The sequence below is a fragment of the Vanacampus margaritifer genome, chromosome 10 (genome assembly GCF_051991255.1).
Source record: "Vanacampus margaritifer isolate UIUO_Vmar chromosome 10, RoL_Vmar_1.0, whole genome shotgun sequence".
Lineage (NCBI taxonomy): Eukaryota > Metazoa > Chordata > Actinopteri > Syngnathiformes > Syngnathidae > Vanacampus > Vanacampus margaritifer.
Genome location: NC_135441.1, coordinates 11,759,624 through 11,782,133, shown reverse-complemented (window position 1 = coordinate 11,782,133; position 22,510 = coordinate 11,759,624). Strand labels below are relative to the sequence as shown.

The 22,510-nt window shown below is 40.9% G+C and overlaps 1 protein-coding gene across 1 annotated transcript in view; it reads left to right on the top strand.

Annotated features, from left to right (window-relative positions):
• ppargc1b (peroxisome proliferator-activated receptor gamma, coactivator 1 beta) overlaps positions 1-22,510 on the top strand; it is a 61,380-nt gene that overhangs the window by 25,694 nt on the left and 13,176 nt on the right. The window contains exons 2-3 of the mRNA XM_077577849.1: positions 18,300-18,485; positions 18,800-19,006. Of these exons, the coding sequence (XP_077433975.1) occupies positions 18,300-18,485; positions 18,800-19,006 (393 nt within the window). The remainder of the gene's footprint in view (positions 1-18,299; positions 18,486-18,799; positions 19,007-22,510) is intronic.

Sequence of the window (22,510 nt, the reverse complement as noted above, 5' to 3'; positions counted from 1 at the left end):
GCATTTGCACAAACATGGTAAGTGTTTCGTTGGATGTTATTGCACTGTTAGTCACAAAAATAATCTTACTAAAAAACAAATATGATAATACTAATAATATTACACAGTGTATGAGTGTACACGTGATCTCCAAAGCACTAAATTTATCTGGACTTTTATGGGAAGGAGAACCTGCAATGTGGGCCGCTTGTGTAGAGTTCAACAATGGAGGTCTATATTTAGCACTTCTTTGTGTGAGCTTGTGGGCTTTCAGCGTTTGTGACATGCAAACATCAAAGTGGATGACAAAAAAGAAAAGAACACTTTGTATACAGTGAGCCTTCTAGAATTAAATAACCAACATTCTTTTCAGGCAAAAATGCACCTTCCGTTAACACAAACAAACAAATTTGCTATAATCTGCCAGATTTGCACATAGCTTCTCGTTAATCGTTGGTAAGAACAAAAATCTTAACATTAGTTAGCCATTTGGACAAACCCAGATAAACATTATCTGTGAGTAAAGAGTTAGTGTAGCTGAACATTTAATCAAGCAACTCAAACTGTAGAATAATTGATCCGTAACAGTCAGATTTGGCTGCTTGTGTGCGTTTTAGCAAGAAGCGCAGACGGGGAGCGTTTCGCGGTGAATTGTGGTGAATTGCGACATGTCCGTGTCCTCGTTGGTGTCATCTCACATTTGTCAACAGTTACGACAAAGTGCCTGTGAAAGTCATCACATCGCTTGCCAACAGGGTCTCTAATTCTTATTTACAACTTTATAAAAAAAATTTTTTTTAAAATAGGACAGCTACTTTTCCTTCCTATTTATAGAGAGACAAACCTGTCTAGAGTGGAATGAGTTCATGTGTAAAGACTAAAATTAAAGAAAGGCCTTCCTTTTTTACTTAGAACTACCGCAAATTAGCATTAGCAGCTGCCTTCCAGAAACAAAGCCAGAAAAAGCTGACCTGTATTACAAGCCGACGCTAACATACATTTGACAAACTTAACAAGTTTGACTGAGGGTATATTATATTATTAATATTCTCTTGCTTGTTCATTTCACTTTAGCATCCAAAGCTAAAGGTTAGCTTGAACCAGAGCCGTTGATAGAGAGAGTTTGGCCAACTCGGGTTTCAGAAAGCTAACAATATGGCGTCCATATGTAATGTGACCAGCATTAATAATAATGAGATATGATATTGATAAAATTGGATAATGATTCTTGTGGTGGTTTGTAAATTAGCATTAGGTAGCCAATTTGACTTTTTGACAAACCTAGGCTAAACATTAGCAGTTAGCTACACGTGACTTGATGATTAGCTCTGTCAGCAAACAAAGCTAACCCATAATCTTGTATCTTTGGGCTGGGCAGCTTTATAAAGCCACTTATCTGCACAGGCAACCACAGATAATTCACATACAACCAAAACCTTTCACTGTGATGGAAGGCAACAATATGGTGGGAAACAAAAAGTTGCTGCCGTCAAAACAGATGGCTCAGACGTCTGGCTGTGTGTTTGTTACACATGCACGCACACATATGCACTCAGAAGCATTATGTATTTTTGTTGTGTCATATTCATGTGTGTCCACTTCCTCCTTGTTAGCATACTAAATTTGTGTGTCTGTGTATATGTGTGTGTGTGTGTGTGTGTGTGTGTGTGCGTGTACTTCCTCTGAGGAGGCAGGGAACATCTCTGACTCACGCAATGCACCACTACACACATACACACTCACAAGAAAAAATGTCTGGGAAGACAATTGCTTTTTGATAGGAAATGATAGCATTTTGATAGCATTTGGATTGAAACAACACTTTTGATTGCTGCATCGAAAACAAACAAACTGCTGAAAAATAGTGTGCATTTTTTGTGTGGTTCTTTCTCTGTGTGCATACGTGTTTGTGTGTGATGAGGCTTTTAGAATGCAAGATACGACAAAAATGTGACCAAAATATATTAGAAATAGTACAATTAATGTTTAAAATAATTGTTTTTAATAATGTATTTTTTTTCATGAGACAAAAATTAACTAAAGGGCCAAAGAAGAACTTGTTTAATTTTTGAGCTCATAAGAAGTTTGTTTTTGTTTGCAGGCTTTGTAGCACTTGATGAAAGCATGGGGTTTATTTTATTTTGTTTTTGTTCGTTGCACAGCACAAAAAACACTAAATGGATTTTCACTAAACTTTGTGGAGTTTTGGGTCATTGTCCAAGGAAGAAGCCATTCGATTTTGGTGGTGATCCAAATTTTGTTAGAGAGCAGGTATTAATGCTTACTCAGCCAGTGCTAATATGGTTTTCTTTGATATTTGTCAGCCGGAACACACAAAAACAACTTAATCGACTTTCACAAAACTTTGTGAAATTCCAGGGCATGGTCCAAGGAAGAAGCCATTAAAAGTTTGTGCTGATCATGGATAATGTTACACGTCCAGGCCAAAAAAGATTGCGCAAGAGTGCATTTGATCCCATTTCCCAGTGAATAATGTATGGCAAAATTCCAACATGGGCGTATTGATCCAAATTGGGAATTTTTTGAGTATCATTCCAGTTCTCATCTGATCTCTTATTCAGGATAAACGACATTTAAATCATTCATAGTCCCGCTTCACCCTGCAGACTGGGTGGGAATGATCTTAATTGGACCCGAAGCGACGCACTTAAGTCACTAATGCAGGCACTAGAGGAGTGTATGTATTATGTAGATTGTAATTCCATTGGCATAGCGAGGCGCACCGTGTATTGTTCTAATGTCTTTAAGTATGCAGGATCTGTGCGACTGCAGCTGTAATCACCGCAGTGTGTGGATGTGTGGATGCATGTGTGTGTGACAGCTGTGCTTGTTTTTGCTCTATTACGTCTCCACTGAGCCAAATGGTGAGGTGGTTCTGCAGGAACTACGGGTGGTGGTATGTGTTGTCGTGTAAAGTATCAGCGCCTCATCAAGGCATTGATGAGCGTGCTGTCAATCAGCGTCATCTGTCATCTTGTAAATTTCATAAATGCATTGAAAATCTGTAAAAAATAAATAAATAAATCATGTCATGTGCATGCCAGGCCACTAGTTGGCAGTGTGGCATGATGAAACCAAAAATTGTCATGTAAATGGGGTGCAAACATTTTAATTGTTTCAGCATTTTGGCCATTCTTAAATGACTTTTTCCTTCTTATAGTATAATTGTTTTATATGATTTTTTTCCCCTCTTAATAATGCAATTACAAAAAATTATGACTTGTTTTGGCTAATATTGCAGCTTTATTTGGGCTTTGAAACACCGAAAATACTGATTTTTTTCCCCTTATATTTTGTGACTTTAATATACCATATTTGAAAAAATACTGATTTTTATTCTTCTAATATCATACATATTTTATTAAGCGTAAGATAATTATTTCTTCATGAAACTTTTTCCAAATAATAGCTTGACTTATTTCGCATAATATTATGACTGTATTCTCCTCAGAGAATTCTAGTCGAGCATGTTTGGGGCCGTGCCGTGCCACGCCCCCCGACGCACCTGATAATTTGGTAACATAAGTAGACTGTGCTGGGCGCATCTTCATTTTTGTGCTGGGGCATCTCAGATTTTACCTGTTTGTGAATTTGGTAGAAGCGCTACATCTACCTGGACTCCTCCCCCACGCATCCGCAAATTTGGTCACTAAAAGTAGACTAGATTTTAGACTCGGTCAAAGCAGGTCTAACTGATGCAGGTGGTGTAATGGAATTTGGTTCACATGATCAATAACAACAATGTGGTGCAATCCCTCTGAATAATTAATTTATTGAACGAATTATAATGATTAGCATCTTAATAGCATCACCTTGGGGTTCACACAGACACACGGTAGTGGATGATGTTTCCACCTGTTTTTTTGTTTTGTTTTTCTTTTACGTAGACAAATTCAATTTCAGCCGTGGAGTGTGTGATCTGATGCTTGCGGGCTTGTTGTGATCTTGGCTAGCGTGTGAGCGTTGTTTTACTTTGACAGTCGGCGTGCCCCCCGAGGCCTCGATTCACTCGTGATATGTTTGGGAAAAGACCATTGCTGTTGTGTGTGCGTGTGGATATGTGTGCGTGCGAGTGTGTGTGAGTAACAGCTGTTTTACGGCTCGTCCTTTCGACCTCCAGCATGCCACACTAACATACGTACATTTTGGCACCCCGGCCGTCTCCAGAAAAACTCCACCCGTCCTGGCTGTGATTGAGTTTCAAAACAAACCTACCCCCTCCCCACTTTACTGGCACCATCTTTTCCCACAGCGGTGGGGGTGAGGGGACTGTTTATTGACAGTGACACCCCTAAATATCACACACGCACACTAGCAATGTAGGATTAGATGAATTTTTCCCACACCTCGTCATCACTCCTGCATGTGTGTGTGCGTCGAGATGTTTGTTTCTCGGGGTTCTCTGATGTTTAGAAGTCTGGCGGAGGTCTCATGAGATGCTAGTTGGATCGCATCCCTCAGGAGGACTATGATGAAGGCTTCCAAAAGGAACTTCCATATTTAGATGCAAACTAAAGGGAAAGACAAATAAGAGTGTCAGTTGGTCTTGTGCTTTGATCTGGACTCTAAGTTTTGTATGTACATGATAGAGCCGGTGATAATTGGCAAGAATTCATCAAAATGAGACCTTGGTGCATCCCTTTCGAGTGTTGATGCAGTCATTGCGGCTTCACATTCAAATAATTAGATTTTCTACACATAACATGCATTTGGAAGAGACTTGCTTAGAAAATTTATCATAACTATATACTGTATACATAAATTAGGGGTGTCAAAATTAGTGCCTTAATTATGAGTTTATTTACAGTTCCTTTAACGCCACAAATTTTATTTAACGCGTGATTAATGGCCGCCCCTTACTTGGAAAGCCTGTACTGGAAGAATTCCAGTCGCAACGCAGCAGACACACCGATGTCAACATTTAATAAATGTAATAATAATGCATATATTTGTGGAGACTGGGGTGAAGTTGTAATTTACAGTTTTGAAAAGGTGCAGAATTTCACAAGTTACTTCATGTTAAAGATAAGATAGTTCCTAATATAAAAAGAAAAATGCACTGAGCTGTCACCAATGTCTTAAAAATGCAATTATGCCATCTAGTGGTAGAAAAATGACCAACACAAATCAATATCACACTCGTTTTTTACAGAATGTTACATCTTTTTAATTTTAACTGAATTTTATGAATTATTATGAAATTACTGTATCAATGACTAAAAGATGCAGGCTTATTAGGTCTATTAATTTTATGTTAACAAGAGTATGAAAATGTAGAAAACAACAATTTTATTGTACATTTCATTCTACATTTAGAACAGTTATAAAATGTGCAATTCATCGTGAGTTAACTATAGAAGTCATTTGATTAATTCCGCTAAAAAAAAAATGTAACGCCTGACACCCCTAATACAAATACAGTATATAACTACTGTGTCGTTTCCCACACCATGTTAAGACTTGGGCGGGCCACCCAAGTAAACTGGCCACCGCCCAAGAAGTTTTCAAGAAAATTTAATAAAAATATATAAAAAAACAAAACAAAACCACAACCAGATATACCACATGTAACATTAATTTGCTGTCACCCACGTGTGGATTATGAGGTTAGAGAAGACGCAACTGAGAACACAATGAAAAATGCTATATTGGGATATATATGTCTTTCTTTAAAATTATCCGTCATTCTTTTTGGTGGGAAATTTTACGTATCAAAAGTACTGGTATTGGTTTGGAAAAAAATAGTGGTATTGAGCATCCCTAATAAATAGATAACTATATAATTATAATAATATTATAAAATAATTTAATAATATGTTTGTTGAGAAATTGCAACATTATAGACACCATCGTTTCTGTTCCCCTCTTCTCCCTGCTGGTTTTAAGAGTCGTGACCACACAGCTAGTTGCACACACGCACGAGCGCGTGCGCACACACACACACACACACACACACACACACACACACACACACACACACACACACACACACACACACACACACACAATGATGATCATAGGGAAGAAGAGGAGGGTGGAGTCTCACCTCCAAGACAGCCAGTGGAGGAGAAGAGAGGAGGATGGATGGAGGAGGAACAGAAGATGGAATAGTGTTCATGCATGTGTGTGTGTCCAGGCCATTTAGATTAGTCACTGTGATATAAGTGCTTAATCTGCCCGGATACAGTCCGTTCCATGTCGTTTATATAGAAAAGCAACATGGGGAAAAATGGCAGACATAACGTTGTACCCCCATTATCCCACCGTTGCGGGATACCGCTCGCCATCTCATATCTGTTACACATTTGATGCTATCTCCCTCTCCATCTATTGACGTCATCCCTCCATTCTACATCATTTACAATACACAAACCAGCAATCAGAAAAAAGATGGATTAAACTTTAGTTGTTAACGACAACATTCATACAAACTGTAAATTTAAAGGAGCTATACAGTTTAATACTCAGATTGTTAGGCCTTGGCGGAGGTCATCCCACAATGTTTTATGTTTACATTTGGATGGAATTTACCTGAGTCAAACACAGTAGAGAGCCAAATGCACTGCAGCGTTTGACTTTATCACTCATATTGTAGGATATCCATTGGAGAGAAGGGGCTGATGGGAAATGTAGTCCTCTTGTCAAGTCAGCCTTTTGACCACTTTCTCTTCCATCTACCTGCTCTCCTCTGTCCTCCGCGTGTCATGTTGCTTATCTGCGCATTTCCTAGAAATCCTACCCAACGACCTTGACAAGCGGTGCATCTGAGTGTGTACGTGTGAGAGCGCGTGTGTGATAAGCGCTTTGTGTGCCGCAGGGTAACTCACCGTATCGCAGTCCAAACGGCATTTACTGGCACTTGTGATGTTAACATTGTTTAGCGGTATACAGTATATACAGTTTATGTATAGATGCAACCCATATATTTGTACATACAGACGATGGAATTATCCACTTTTGTCCTTGCGAGATGAGCCATTTCCCGACATTTGCTTTAATTTCTCACTAAATAATGCATGAGAGACCAAACGCATACACATGCCTTGGCAGAGGTCTTCGCTCCACTGAGGCTTTTAGTGACTTACTTGGCAAACATTTTGTCAACCAACATGACCATGAACATTGAACCATAAGAGTTGGAGTTATATATTTACCCTTTATTGAGTTTTTTTGTTGCAAAACACATTATGCACTTATCAACAAATAGTCTGTATATAAGCAGTTTATAGTACTTGCAGCAAGAATAGCAGTGTTGTACTGTATATAACAAAAGAAAGATTATTAAGACAGATGGACTACAAAACAAAGACATTTTTGTAGTCCGTGCACAAGGTCATCCTAAATTGTGTCATTTAATGTCCACGTGAGGCAGGTTAATGAGCATCAGGCCCCTCATACGGCACCCGCGGTGATAGGAAGACATGATGGAAAATGAGACGCATGTTGCCGTAGCGCATGCGGGAATGATGGAGCTTGTTCCTGTCGGTTGCCTCCTAATGAGCTTGTTCCCTCGCCGAAACTGATTGGGAGCGTTTGACCTCCGCTTGTATCAAGGACGCTTTGTGTGCATTAATGCGGCAGTATTAGTAAAATGTATGTAAATGCCTCACATATGTGACAGCCTTACCTCTAGTAGAGCCTAAAGTGTAGGAAGTGTGTACTGTATGTAAAGACCTAACCTCTAGTAAATGCTGAGGTATTGAATTAGCATACATGTAATTGCCTCATGTCCACTAGATGCTAATATCTCAAACCAGTGTATAGGTAAAGGCCTCACCTCTAGGCCATGCTGCCTTTACAATATTTAAACGCCTCACCTCCAGTAAATGCCGCCCCTCAATAAATATGTTAACGCCTCACCTCATGTTGATGCCAATGTCAGGTCCTCACAAATATTTTAATGGCTCACTTGTATGTAAAGACCTCATCTTCAGTAGATACTGTCTTGTAGTGTGCAAAGGCCTCAACTTGAATAGATGCACGTTCTTTTAGTATGTAAAGGCCTCACCTCGAGTACATGCTAATTTTTCTAGTACTTATGTAAAGGCATCAATTTTCCAATATAGGTACCAATATCTTATAGTGTATAAAGGCCTCACTTGTAGTACATGCTAATATTTTAAGGCCTCGCCTCTAGTCTATGCCTATTTTGTTTACAAGTAGTAGTAATATCGTACTTATATATATACTACAAGAAAATAGCATCAACTGCTGGTGAGGCATTTACATACATATATGCTACTATGTGTGAGGAATGTACTACTACAAGACTGGACTTTTAGTTGTTACTGTATATACTACAAGACATCAGTATGTACTAGCGGTGAGGCCTTTACATATACTTAATGCTACACAACAGCATCTACTGTAGGTACAATGTTGACAAATACTACAAGGCACATATTATGTGTACTAGAAGCGAGGCAAGAAAAAAAACCTTTCTAGTCTTTATTAGATCAGTGTCATGTAAACGCACCCTCAGACTTCTCATTTGAAATTTGAAACGTGATGATTCCAAATGACACACACACACGCACACACACAATCAGTGCATGTGTGTGCGCATGCATGTGTGTGTGTGAGAGGTCATCTGCCCGTGGCAGACGCTCCTCAAGTCAGCGGCAGCCTGCCAAGAGCAAGTCATGAGACCCGTGCATGAGCTAAATATAGAACAACACACACTCACGATGCAAGCCAATGAGGATTACGCTGGAATCAATCACGTCCAATCGCACACCAGCGCTCCCGTGTATGTGTGTGTGTAAATTGTCAGCTTGTCTTTCTCATTACTGGCTTGCTGGCGGCCGTGTGAAAACTTAAGAGTGGGACAGTTTCCATTTCCTTTCAAGATTATGCTCGTTCAATTGTAATTTCAAGTCAGTTCACTTGCCGTCAAGATGTGAGTGTCCGTTGATGGGACGACATGCCCTTTCACACCAACACAAACCCTTGATACCACCTCCATATTGCTCGGTTGACTCAGTCCTCTCATTCTGTGTTGGTGCCTTTCAAACACAACGCCTGCATGAAAAAAAGACAGCGTTAAATGAGCTTGGCATCCCGCAATCAGGCAATCAGCTCAACTGGGCGGTAGCAGTGAGTGCTTTGTGTTACAGAACTTCATACCCCTGTCCCGGCAACACCTTTCACACTTAATGCAGTCCTGCCTCTGATACTACCACAGAAGCCAGGAAGTTACTTGGTTGAAGTCCCCTCCCCATTCCCTGTCAATGTCATTCGCTCCAAATTGTGGCAGGGATATACCACAGCTTTGAAAAGCATGAAAGGGGCTATTGTTATTACAGCTTTGAAAAGCATGAAAGGGGCTATTGTTATTACCTGAGCTTCACTTCAGGTTCTTAACTGTATGCTCTTTCTTATATATATCCGCCTGTGCGATTTACACAGAACCTAGTGAAATTGTAGGTGCCTTTCACACTGATCGACGACAGGGTAAAAAGCCATGGTGTAAAACACAGCTTTGACTGGCAGTGTTAAAGGGGCAATTCAATAATGACATGACATGTAAAAGTTTAGCTGTGGCCTGGGACAAATGCTTTCAACACAATAGGGTGGTAGAAGTTAGTGTCATGTGTTGTCAAACTTCACACTCCTGTTCCGGAAATACCCTTCACGCAGACGCCATGCTGACTCAGACATACCTCTGAAGCCAGGAAATTGCTCATTTGACTTCAGCACTCCGTTCCGCACTACATTCCGTGTACTGTAGTGTCTTTCACACAGAACAAAAGAAAAAGCAGAGAAAAAAAGAGAGGCTGTGTAAAAGGGGCCTTTGTTAGCAGCTTCACTTCCTTTTTTTAACACCCTTTATGCAAAAGCTGTCAATAGATCAGAAAATTGTCCACTTGTGCCTTTCAAACAGAATCCAGTGAAAGTGGTGGTGCCTTTCACACAGTGAGTGTTGGGTGTTAAATTTCACATGCCCGTCCCAGCATTACGGCATTCTCAGGCACAGTTCTGCCTCTAATTCTACCTCCAAGCCTGGTTAACTTGGTCAACTTCATCCCTCCATTCTGTGTTGATGCCTTTCACATTAAATAGAACGCAGAAAAAAGTAAAGCCAGAAGATAAAGTAGGTAGTGTAAATCAGCGGTCTCAAGTTTATTTGGACGGGATGACTTTTGTCCGGCACCGTGACAGCTCGAGAAGACTGGAACGAGGAATAGAACAATCCTGAGTGACAGATCCGTGGAGATGGCGGGATGATGGGTTGGCGGAAGGGAAAAGCAGATTCAGGGCTCAGGAATAAGAGTGTTGCGGCTCGGCGGGTTTGGTGACGCCCGCAAGGAAGGGATGAGCCATGATGTCTGGGCCACACCTGTCAATCAATTACCGCTAAGTTAAAAAAACAACAACAAGGTCTTAGCCTGCACCAAAAAGTCCAATAAGCTTATGGAAATGTGCACATTATTTATTTACATACTGCAGCGACAAGACAACCAAGCAGCTATGTTTATGTAAGGAAAAAAAAAGTGACACTAATGTCACCAACAAACTGAAAGGAGTCATCAGAGTAGGTCATGAGAACATGGCACATACTATATACAACAGCCTTAACATACCAATATAAGACACTAGCATCTAATACAGATTAGGCATTTACATACGGACTGCATGATGTTGGTATCTACTGGAGGGGAGGCCTTCATCAATCTTTTTTTGTACTGTAAATACCTCACTGCAGTAAAGGATTTTTTGGTAGTATGTAAAGGCCTCACCTACAGTTGAGGCTAATGCCTTGGTATACATTTTACTGTATGTGAAGACCTCACCTGTAGTAGAAGCTGTCATGAAGTTGTATTTACCTCCAGTAAATGCAAATATCTTGTTGTATATACTGTATGTGAAGGGCTCACCTCCCGTAGATGCTGTGTTGTAATATTTAAATGCCTCACCTCCAATAGATGCCAAGGTTTTGCAGTATGTAAAAGCCTAACCCCGGCCTAGTTGATGCTGTCTTGTAGTATGTCACTGCCTCACCTCCAGTAGATGCTGTCTATTAGTTTGTAAATGCCTCTCCTCCAATAAATTCTCTTTTATTGTGTAATAGCCACACTTCTAGTAGATGCTACTGTCTTGTAGTACTATACCTGTAAAAGCCTCACCGTAGACGCTGTTTTATAATATGTAATAAGTAATAAGTCCTGACCTCCAGGAGATGCTGACTTGCGGTATTTAAATGACTCACCTCCAGTAGATACCAAATTCTTGTAGTATGTTAAGCCCTCACTTCCACTAGATGCTAATGTCTTGTAGTACAATAGACCCCACCTCTACTAAATGCCTCAGCACCTCCAGAGATTGCCAAAGTGTTGTAGCGTATAAACCTCACCTCCAGTAAATAACGCCTAATGCTAACATGTCTACTAATGATTAGCTGTCCAGTATGTGTGGGTGTAGTCTGTGCTTGATGTTCCATGCGTTGTGTGTGTATGCGTGTGATTGCGGTCCGGATAATCGATAGTGATTAGATGTCATGCTAAACCACTTCCTGTCAAAGTGACCTCCAAGAAAGTAAGAACGGGTGGGACTAGAGGGGGATTCGGCCATCTTCATGTGCTGCAAGGGTGTGAGGTAATTACAGTGAAGTTGCCTCCTCATCACCATTCCTCATCGCTTCACCTTCACTCTGCATGACACACTATCACTATACGGTATAAGTGTGTGTGGATGTGAGTGTGTGTGAAGAATCTACTCAACTGAGCACTTACTTTTATTCGTGCTGTAATGGAAGTACTCCTATGTGCCAATTTAACTTAATTAATCATCAGACCAGGAAGCCTAGTAAACATGGTAATATACTGTAAAACTAGGGCTGGGAAATATGGCCATGAAATTATTATGATTTTTTTTTTTTTTACACAAAAATTCAATGTCTGCTTTTTATTCAAAAGAAGAAGAAAAACTGTTCAATTACTGTATATAACCCCCCACCCCCCAAAAAATATTGCATTATGATTTTCAACTCTTCTTGTATTTGCTTTATTTGTCATTAAACTAAATAACGGAACGGAAAGGATAATTACAGAAAATAAATTAAAATGTTTCCTCTTTGGGAAAAAAAAGTCAAAACATGTACACTAACATTCAATGGTTTGGGATATATATGTGAAAATGGCCTTTGGCAGAGAGTTGGACTCTGACCAATCGCGATAATGCTTGTTGATGATATTTTATATATATATATATATATATATATATATATATATATATTCTCCATAAAAAGAGAGAGAAAAAAAAAAGCTTGTTGATGACATCATCATGTCTGCCTAAGTGTGAAAAAGGCTACAACAACATCTGACCATGGACCTGGAGGCGCTTTCGCCTGCCAGTACTCTGTGTCCATGTCAAGCAGTCACCCATCCTCCCGGCTTTCTCGTCTGCTCGGGAACTACCAGGACAATGCTAGATGCTAAGCTAACTGGCGCCGCTCCAGTTACGAATTGGGTCTTGCTAGTTGGCGCAGCTAAACACCAGTCTTTCACATGCAACAATACTAGCCAGGCTAACAGCTGAGCTGTTATAAAATGTAGTTGCAAAACACTTGAGTAAGTGCTTAGGTTTAGCCTTTCCTACCTAAAATACCTAAAATATGCATGACCTCTTTAATAGAAAGGTACCAAATTACATGATGAATGAAATTCAATATTTATTTATAATTGCTCATTGATTGATTGATTTTTGCTTAAAAAGTACTCTGTCACACCTAGCAATTGAGCTTTGTCTCACGTGAATTATTTATTTAGTGCTACCTGACATTTTAAACAAATTTCTTTATGTCTTCTTCTTTTGGGGATGTGGAAGGAAACTAGAGCATGACTGTACCACTCGTGTCTAAAGTGTCTTCTAGTAAGTTTCATTTCCAATAATAAAAAAAAGAAGATGAAATCGTTTTAAAAAAAGCAGCATGTAAGATCACAGAGTGCTTGGGCCTTTATCTAATGCAAAAGCAGCACATAAACATCTGACCTGAGCTAAGTTTTGAGTTGCAAAATATTTTGCCGAGGTCGACTTTCCACACCTCCATGACAAAAGAGTGTAGGGAGCAAGAAATAATGCGCACATGGCCTTCTCCGCTTGGCTGACCTTGTGGGGCACATTGCTGTCTTTCAAGTGTGTGTTCGAAGTTTACACATGTGCTTGTGTGTTTGCGTGTACGAGACGTCTGACCTCACGTAACACTGCACCACCGCATGTATTGGATTTCCTCCATGCGTGGATCAATAAACACTCTTATTAATGGACAGAGCTTTGAAGGTCACATGACATACGTCCATTGCATTGCACTTTAAATATTATTTTACTGTGTTTGTTTGGTTTTGAGGACTGTTTTTCCCCTCACCACATACTGTACATAAAATAGGTTTTACTAGTGGGTGTCAGTTAATGTGATGGAACAGCAACATTCACTTTCGTGGCTGATGCTCAACTTTGACATGAAGAATGATCTGCATATGGAACAGCCAATAGCTAAGCCTAAACATGCCAAATTAAGCCTCATTGTACTGAGCAGTTATTGTCCGTACATGCTTACTACTCGTTGAATTAGTTTAAATGTAAAATCCCATCTTTTTAGCACATTAGCTTAGCATCTGAATTGAACCTCTGTGGATAGCCGGCGTCATCTCGTCTTCGTCAAAGACGAGCGTCCCCTCAAGATGAAGGCGTTTAAATTCAGTGGCGTGGGACGTTGCAGAGAGGCCGCTCGGCTTTTCTACGCCGACGCGCTTCTTTTAGCACCGTTAGCACTCCCGCATGCAGGCAGGAGTGCTATAAATAACTCAGCTTTCATGCGCCGTCGTCCCGGCAGCCTCACGCTCTCTTGCTCTTTTTTTTTCTTCCCACTGTTACTAAGAGCAGAGCTTGACCACACATGGAAGTCAAGATAATTTTGACTAATAATACACAGCAGCTATGAATGTCATAGTCAGTTTGGACTACGGACTGTATTTTTTTTACTCGTTTATTTCTGGTGGATCTAAATTGGCCATAAGTGTGATTGTGGTTATGAATGGTTATAAGTCTATTTGTGCCCTGTGATTGCTTGGTGACCAGTTCAGGATGTACCCTGCCTCTTGCCAAAAGTCAGCTGCCACAGCTTACACGCTTGGCCAAGACTCTGGTGAGGATTAGCACCAGAGAAAATGGATGGATGGATAATTTTGTTGTTTTTATTTCTATTGTGCACAGTCGTTACTGTGAATAACTGTCAAGCGAAGATTACATTTATTATATGATATATATACAGTGATGCTTTGAAATGCGAATGACCCGACTTTTTACTGCCTCAGGCGGCCAAGGTGCGAACACCAGAAAGAAGAGCAGAATGTCCCTTGAAATGAAGCAAAAATGTGGCAAAGCCTGTTTAATTCTTTACATTCTATTTAATGGCAACATTTCTGTATGCTTCTGTGAAGACCAATTTTATAGAGGGATGTTTTTCTGATTAAAGAGCAGAGTAAAATGTGGCACAGATGCTGAAACTGTTTAGTGGTATTTCCATTTATTTCGGTGTGAAAAGATGATTTGCGATATGAGTGCTATAGGAAGTTACGAGCATGGTCATTGGTCACGGAACATAGAAGCCATTGAGTGTGCAGGGGACTATTTTTTGATTGTGGATCATTTGTAGTCGTTCTGTTTATTTGTACGGCGTGTGGTGGCAGCTAGTATGAATAACTGGCAAGGCGAATGACAGCATAAATTATTACATGCACTTTGTACATTGTGATCTTGCATGTGACCTAGTGTCCCATGGACTTTTTTAGTGTATCATTTGTACTCATCATGTTTATTGCTATCGGGACTGGAGTGGGAAAACTCAGACCGACTCAACTAGGTGGCAGTAAGGGCAAGCATGGCACGGATTGCTTAATGTGAGTATACCCGTGTATTTAATAGTCATATTGGTCTATTTATAAATCCGCTGAACTTCTTCTGAACTCAAATTTTCCCTGGAAGTGTTCCCTATCAATAACATCAAAGGTATCAGTAGTCTTCCATATAATTTCATGCCCGTTTGCTTAATCTGCCTTTTTTTTCTTCCTAATGGCCCAGTTAAACCCTCATATCAGGAGCCAAAGACACACTGACGGATTCATTGAACGCCTGCTATTGTCTTTGTGGAAGATGTTAATGCCAGGAATAACAACCCTACATTTTTGTTTTGCGTTTTGTCCTCTGCTGTGTTCAAACTCTTGCCCTGGGCACCTCCGGGTGCTCCTCACCACACCGCCGGAACAATCACGGCGTGAACTCTGACTGACCCCTCTTTGGCTGCGTGAGAGAGCGCTCTTTCTGAGATCCACTCCAATCGCTACTGCTTTTGGATCGTTGCGTGTTCCTGTAGTGACTGATGTGCGGCTTCGACAGCAAGACTCGTTTGCAAATGCTGTAGCTGAAACAGCTTTTGAATAGCTGCCCACTGTAGCAACAGATGCGCATCTTTGACATCAATTTACGGTAGTGACTGATATGCAACAAATTAAAACAGAAAACAGCTCTTGGATTGCTGCTCACTGTAGTGACTGATTGTCAACACTCATTGTTAATTGCAGAGAAAAAAAGCTCAATGATTCCCATTTAAAAATTTGCAAGTGGAGTGAAGGAAGGACCAATTACATTTTGGTTCCAATCCTAATAGGATTGTGGGGCCTTGGCGGCGATCTATGCTCTACTTTAGTGCTAGGATGCGTGCTTCGTGAGATGAAAGAGAAGAAGAAGGATGCGCCTATCCAGCGAGCCGAGGGCACACGTGAGTGAGTGGGGATGTGATCAGCATGCTAAGAGTGTCAGACACACGCACACACATGCGCACACCTGCATGAGCAGCTGGAGGGAGATGAAGCAGTGGGAGGGTCTAATGGAGGGCGTCCAGTCCCCCCCATTCCTTCGTCGTCTTTTCTAGCAAGTCACGACCGACCCGCTCATTCTTTTACTGTGATAATGCAGGTAGAAGAGATATATTTTAAATGCTTTTTTCATCGAAGTATGTCTTTGAAAGATTGATGGAAATGGAAACCGTAAAATGGTGCTTCAAATCCAACTGGCCAGCTTCCAGTGTCTTTTCGAGCATGGCTCCTTGAGACTTTTTTGTGGGTCTACTCCAGATAGATATGCCCCCCAAATTTCGTGCTGCTTAGTGAAACTGTTTTCAGGGGCTGAATTTTCCTGAAGGGGTTATTGGAGTTTTGTGTTATATGGCAAGTCAAGCTTCTAAAATGGTTGCTGCAAACTAAAATGGCTGACATCCCCTAAACGTGGTGATATTGTATGTCAACCCTAATAAACACACACATAAAGCGCATGACTAAATAATTACTAAGCTAAATCACAAAGACATGGCCAGCCATCATAATTAGCATATTTGCTAAGCCATAATCGCCATTTGAAAGGCAAATAAACACTAATGAGCGATGGGTAGATTAATGAATGTGATGAATGAGAGCCGATAATCTTTACAGAATTCACGATGGTGTAAAAACTAAAAAAAGATTGGCTTTTGTAGATTTTGAGGAGATAAAGTGCTTTTGTGAATTAATAAATGCTAAATGAGTCACGGTGAGTGACTGAAAGTAGATAACGGATCAGATATTAATATGTAATCTCTCACCGCTATTTCATAATTTTCTCATTAGACTCATGAATGAAATGTTCATTGTACTGTATATGCTAAGTGGTGCCAAGGTAAGCGACATCATCGCAGTTAGCTACAAGTAGCTACTTTTGAACATTGATGCATTTAAATACAGCCAATATACGATATGTCATCAAAACTGGCATTAGCCACTTAGCTCCAACTTTAGCAACACTGCTAACTTTAGCTACATCATTATTGCCAGCCTCAATGAAGTTTGCGACATCAGTGACTTTTGCAATGTTTGGGTCATTAGCCATTGTAATTTAGCCACATGTTAGCTAAGCTGTGGTTTGTGATGCTAAGTACCTATAAAATGAAAAGGTGCAGTCACATGCATCAGTCTAGCAGTAGACATGTTCTCATCCGGAATACAATAGCACATTTATCTTTTTGTTGTCTATAGAAACAGTCGACAATGTAGGCATTGTTTCACATGTGGACTCTACTTGTGTGTTATAATTCAACTGTTGTTACTTAACTACTTCCATTTTCATAAAATGTTATTCAATGACTCCAGTTGTGCACACTCACTTCCTCCTACAGTGTCACACACTTCGGTTCTTTTTTTCACAGCTTCACAATGACGTGGCTCAATGTGTGTGTGTGCGCGTGTATGACTGTACACCACGAGGCTTTTAGCGTCCCGTCTGGAAAATCACTCCTGCTCTAATAGGAGATAGCGTGGATTCTTGTCACTATCATTATCTCGTCATGGCTGTGTGAAAGGCAAAAGTGGATAAATGAAGGGTCTTCGGTTTTGTGGAATTTTTATGGGGTCTAGAGGCAAAAATGGACCTATCGTTTGTGTACAGTTGGATTATATCACCTCCACTGAGTCTCTACAGCATAGCCCCTTTCACGCTGCCATCAAAGTGAATGTGTTAACATTTTTTGTAAATGGTACCGACCCAAGAATGGAGGGGTTGAAGTCAATGTTGCCCATGTTAATTTCCTGCCTTAAAACTTTTTCTCAGATTTTTACCGCTTTTCCCCATGTGTCTGTCTCTGTACTGTGTGAAAGTTAATCAACGAAATGGCTGTCTACCGAGGCCCTTTAAAACGGTCTTTTCCCCGTCAATTCACATACCACTGTTTTATGTGAAAGTTACCGACTCCGGATGGAGGTGTTAAGTCAACTCACAATTTTCCCTACTTTTGTGGTCCTGTACAACTGGCTTTTTTTCTTTTTCTTTCTTTTACCCCCACACCTTTTCCTCCTGTGTTGGTGTTTTGTATGAAAGGTGTGGGGGGGGGGCCTTAAATGTGGGGTATTGGAGTTTACTTGCAAATTTCCAAGCTTTTGGGAACCTTCCAAGATGTGTTTTCCCTGTTAATTTTGCATACTGCTCTTAACAACTTGGAATGGGGGAAGATGAAAATTCCCAAATTGAATTTGGGAATGATTCGGGAATTCTTTTTACCAAATTGCCATTGTGTGTGAAAGGCACCAACCCCGAATGGTGGGTTTAAAGTCAACTCATGAATTTCCCGGCGTCTATTAACTGCTTTATACATCGCACAAGACGCTGGTGTTGATGTCATCCCATTATCTGATTGTGTGATTCCGCTTCTCCGCGTGAACGTTTTTACAAACAGACTACACTGGCCTGACCCTCTTGCTTTTTTTTTCCATCTTCAGTATGGGGAGGAGGAGGTGTGCTCAGACCGCCTGGACACCGACTTTGCCGACATTGACCTCTCGCAGCTGGACACTAGCGACTTTGACAGCGTCAACTGCCTCGGCGAGCTGCAGTGGTGCAGCGACCAGGCGGCGGATGCGTCGCCGGCCTCCATCCGATACAGCACACCCGACGAGCTTTTTGAGGTGAGCGGCCATATTGTCCTCATTCACGAATCAGTTTTGTTTTGAGAATTAATCTCGCATCGCAAGGTACCACAGTATATGTAGCAATTGGGTGAATTCCTTAGAACATGTTTTCTGCGGTCCAACCACAAGAAAAAATGTCTGAAACCAAATTACCTTCCACCTATGTTTTTTGCAAAGGGTCTTGATTGATTTTTTTTTGTACATCAAGCCATGATGAACATGGTTGCCAGATTATGATGGGAATCAATGATTGTTGATGTGTTCTGTGTTACAAGGTGGGAAGTTGAAAAGTGTTTTCTGGCGCGTTCTAGATCGAAGAGGAGAACGCGGCATTGCTGGCCGCTCTGACCGACAGCCTTGACGGCATGGTGGACGCAGAGGTGGGCGGCCTCTCAGTCTTTCCCGCCCTCGGGGAGGACGAGCCCGAGCGGGACGAGGACGACACGGACCATCTTCATCACTTCTCTGTTGAGACAAACCACGTCAAATGCTCGCAGGACACAGAAGACCCCTCCCTGGTAAGACCACTTCCTGTTCTGCTCTCTCTACTTCCTGTCTCACCTTCTCAACTTCCTGCACTGCTTTCTGTAGTTGTCAGTGTACTTCCTGGCTGACTTTCTTCATGCTACGATACTGGTACTGATACTTGCTGCAACACTACTTCCTGCGTGGCTTTCTTGATTCCTATTCTACTGTCTGTACTTCCTGTCTGATATTCTCAACTTCCTGTATTACTTCTCTGCCTTCTGTACGGCATTCTCTACTTCTTTTACAACTACCTGTATTACTCACTGCTTGTTGTTCGGCAGAGTTTGTAGGATTAATCACAAACAATGAAAATAAATCACATCTCAACTGTCTTTACACAATTTAAATTAGCTGCCATACCGACAGATGACTAATTGTTATTTTAAACATTGATAGAGGTATACTTTGGCTTGATGTCTGCATTACCGTACTTAAATCCGTATCAATGTGGCAGGCAGGCGCTAGTTGCTACTAGTTTGTTTTCTACCAGCGTGCACCCCCTCTTTCACTTTTCACACGTCATTGTGGGATGCCTTAGTAGACCACCCCTCCCTCTCCCTTTTGCGCCTCCTGTTATTCCCCGAAGTCCAAAGACTTCCAGGAATCTAACTTTGTTGTCTTGTCCTGCACCTGAGCAACCCTGCGGACGCTATGTATCTATCCCAAACCTTGATAGACTCCAGCTACAATGCTCACGGCCAAGCACGCTAATTCATCATTCACTAAAGCTTGAGAGACCTTTTTGTGTATCTGTGTGGGTATGTGTGCCGGAGCTGGACTACAAAGATGCTTTTGTTCCGGGTGGGCCGGCTGAAGCGTAAATATCCACTCAGCCTCACCGTTTGCTTGACCCGTTTGTGAGGTGGTGTCCTATCAATCTCCAGAATTTCAATTAAGACGTGCTAATTTTCAAAGATGTCTGGAATAGATGAATGGGTGGTAGGGGGTGCACCAACTTTTTTTTGCAGCGTAAATGGGTCTAAGAGTTTGTTCTTTGACATAAAATCAAAGCTATTAGCTCATTAGGCTTTATTTTGATTTATTGGGGTATGAGTAGCATGGGGGTGCGACAACTCTTATGCTTTTGAAGAATTATGTGGCTTAAAAAGTTTCGGAAAAGCTGTTGTCTGATGTTATATCAATGGAGCAATATGCTAAATGGCGTTTCTTTTGATAATTTTTGGTCAGAGAGTTTTTGGCGCTAAGCATAGGAATGCACCAATTCTATTGATGTGGGTGCAGGTCTTAAAAAGTTTGGCAGCGGCTATTCTATTGCATTAAATCAACTGCTATAAAGTTCACTAAACAGACTTTGTGTGTATTATTTAATTTTTTATTTTTAGGTGAGTAGTGGTACTAACGGTGAGGGAGCGCCCACTTTGGCGGGATATTGAAGGGGTGTGTTGCTTAAAATAACTGTGAAAGGGTGTTCTACAACATGAAATTAAGGTAGCTATATGCTGAACTGACTTTGTTTTGATCTATATTGGCAAGTTGGGGAGGTTTTGGTGTTGAGGATAGGGGTGCTCCAAGTTTGTCAAGGGGTTCAATGGATGTGCGCCATAAGACGTTTGACAAGCACTTCTCTAAAGACTACTCTGTCAGGGTGTTGAAAAGTTTTGGGAAAAGCTGTTTTGCCACATAAAATGTATGTAGAAAATGCACTAAACTGAAAAGTTGAAGAAAGGCTTGTTAAAGCTATAAAGGCTATTTAAAATAGTGTTTCGAGTCTCAGAGAGAAATTGTGTAAGATAGTGTGACGATACAAGCCTTTAGCATGAAGCTTAGCGTGGTAGAGACACACGCACACCAAGTGTAAAAGCAGGGCGCTAAATGCCTCAGTGGCATTGTTTAGTCCCAAAACAGCGAGTCTCATGACAATGTTGTCTTTGTGTTTTGACAAAAACTACCAAGTGCACCACTGGCCTGTCTTTGGGTGACATTGAAAAGTCAACAATCCAAATGACAAGCGAGGCAAGCAGGTTAATCAGTTACGTTAAGGAAGAATAGAAAGCGAGAGAGAAAATGGTTACAAGTCAAAAAGTCGTTGGTGCTTGGAATCATGCAATGTTGAATTTTTTTTTTTTTTTAAAGAGTTCTTCATCAAACCAACTTCAGTAAATGACAAGAACAGAAAGCACTTGGGGAAGTTCAAATAAAGTATTTTTTTGATTTTCCTGGGTATTTCTTACTTACATAAAAATGTGCATACCCGGTATATATTTTTATATTTCACTTCACAGGTCAATAGTCCCTCAGCCTTGAGAGTGCTAGTTCCCTCTGTTGGTGTGAATGTGAACTACAATTGCCTCCTGCAGGCCAGTCAGTCTGATCTGCATGTGCTTGAAAGGATTAGAATTTACTGCAATTATTTCCAAGACAAATTGTTATAATGAAATGTTCCGATAAACTAAGTGTTTAATCAGCTGAACACAATTGATTTTTATTGCCTGTTTAAGTGGTGGATTTGATTTATTGGATTTAGCCCTTTTACAGGCTGGCACACAGTTTACTAGTTAGCTAAGTAGGTAGTTAGGTAGGCAGGCAGGTAGGAGGCAGGTAGGTAGGAAGGAGGGTAGAAAAGAACGTAGGTAGATAGGTAGGTTTGTCAGTGTCTTACTGCTTGTGTGCTTTCACATAGGCTTGAATATAACATTTGGGGGACAAGGCCTTCATTGATGTGTCCTAGGAAGTCATCCAGAGTGGAACAATCTGTGTTTGAGAGGCCCTGAAACACTTGCTCGTGCTTAAGGATGCTTCTGTGGTGTTTTGCATGTGGCCCACACATGCTAGCCCTCTTCAGCATCCTCAATGGAAGCCTTCTCCTCATCTTCCTCCTCCTCCTCATCATCGTTGCCAATTTGGCTGGTCCACAAAGTGTTAGTGTAGGTGTCAGTAATCTGACCCACAAATCCTTTCCTCTCTGATTGAGCCAAACAGTCAGGTGGTCATGTTGTACTAATTAAGGCATGGACACTTAAATAGAGTATTACCGGACAGTGGACCAGACTCATACCAGGCTTTTTCCAACTAGTACCAGACTGGTACCATACTAGATCCATACTACTACCAGACTATAACCCAACTGTATCAACACTTGAACCAGATTAATACGAGATCAAATTAGAACCATCCCACGTTAGGCCCAGACTACACCTGAACTAGTACCAGACCAGCAACAGGTTAGAACCAGAATAGTACCATATAATATAATAATACAAGTGCCAAACTACTTCCAGACTACAATATGATTACAACCACAGTAGAACTAGATTTGTACCAGATTAGAACAAGGCTAGTATCAAAATTAAACCAGGCTTTAGCCTCCTAAGGCTTAGTGGCCACATACGTGGACAGCAATTTGCATGTAAAAAACACCTTGGGCCTTAGGAGGTTAAACAAACTCACACCAGTCTCTTCCCTCTTATATTCTACTAGGATTTGTACTAGTACTGGAAGACACCAGCCATACTACTACCAGACCAGTACTAGAC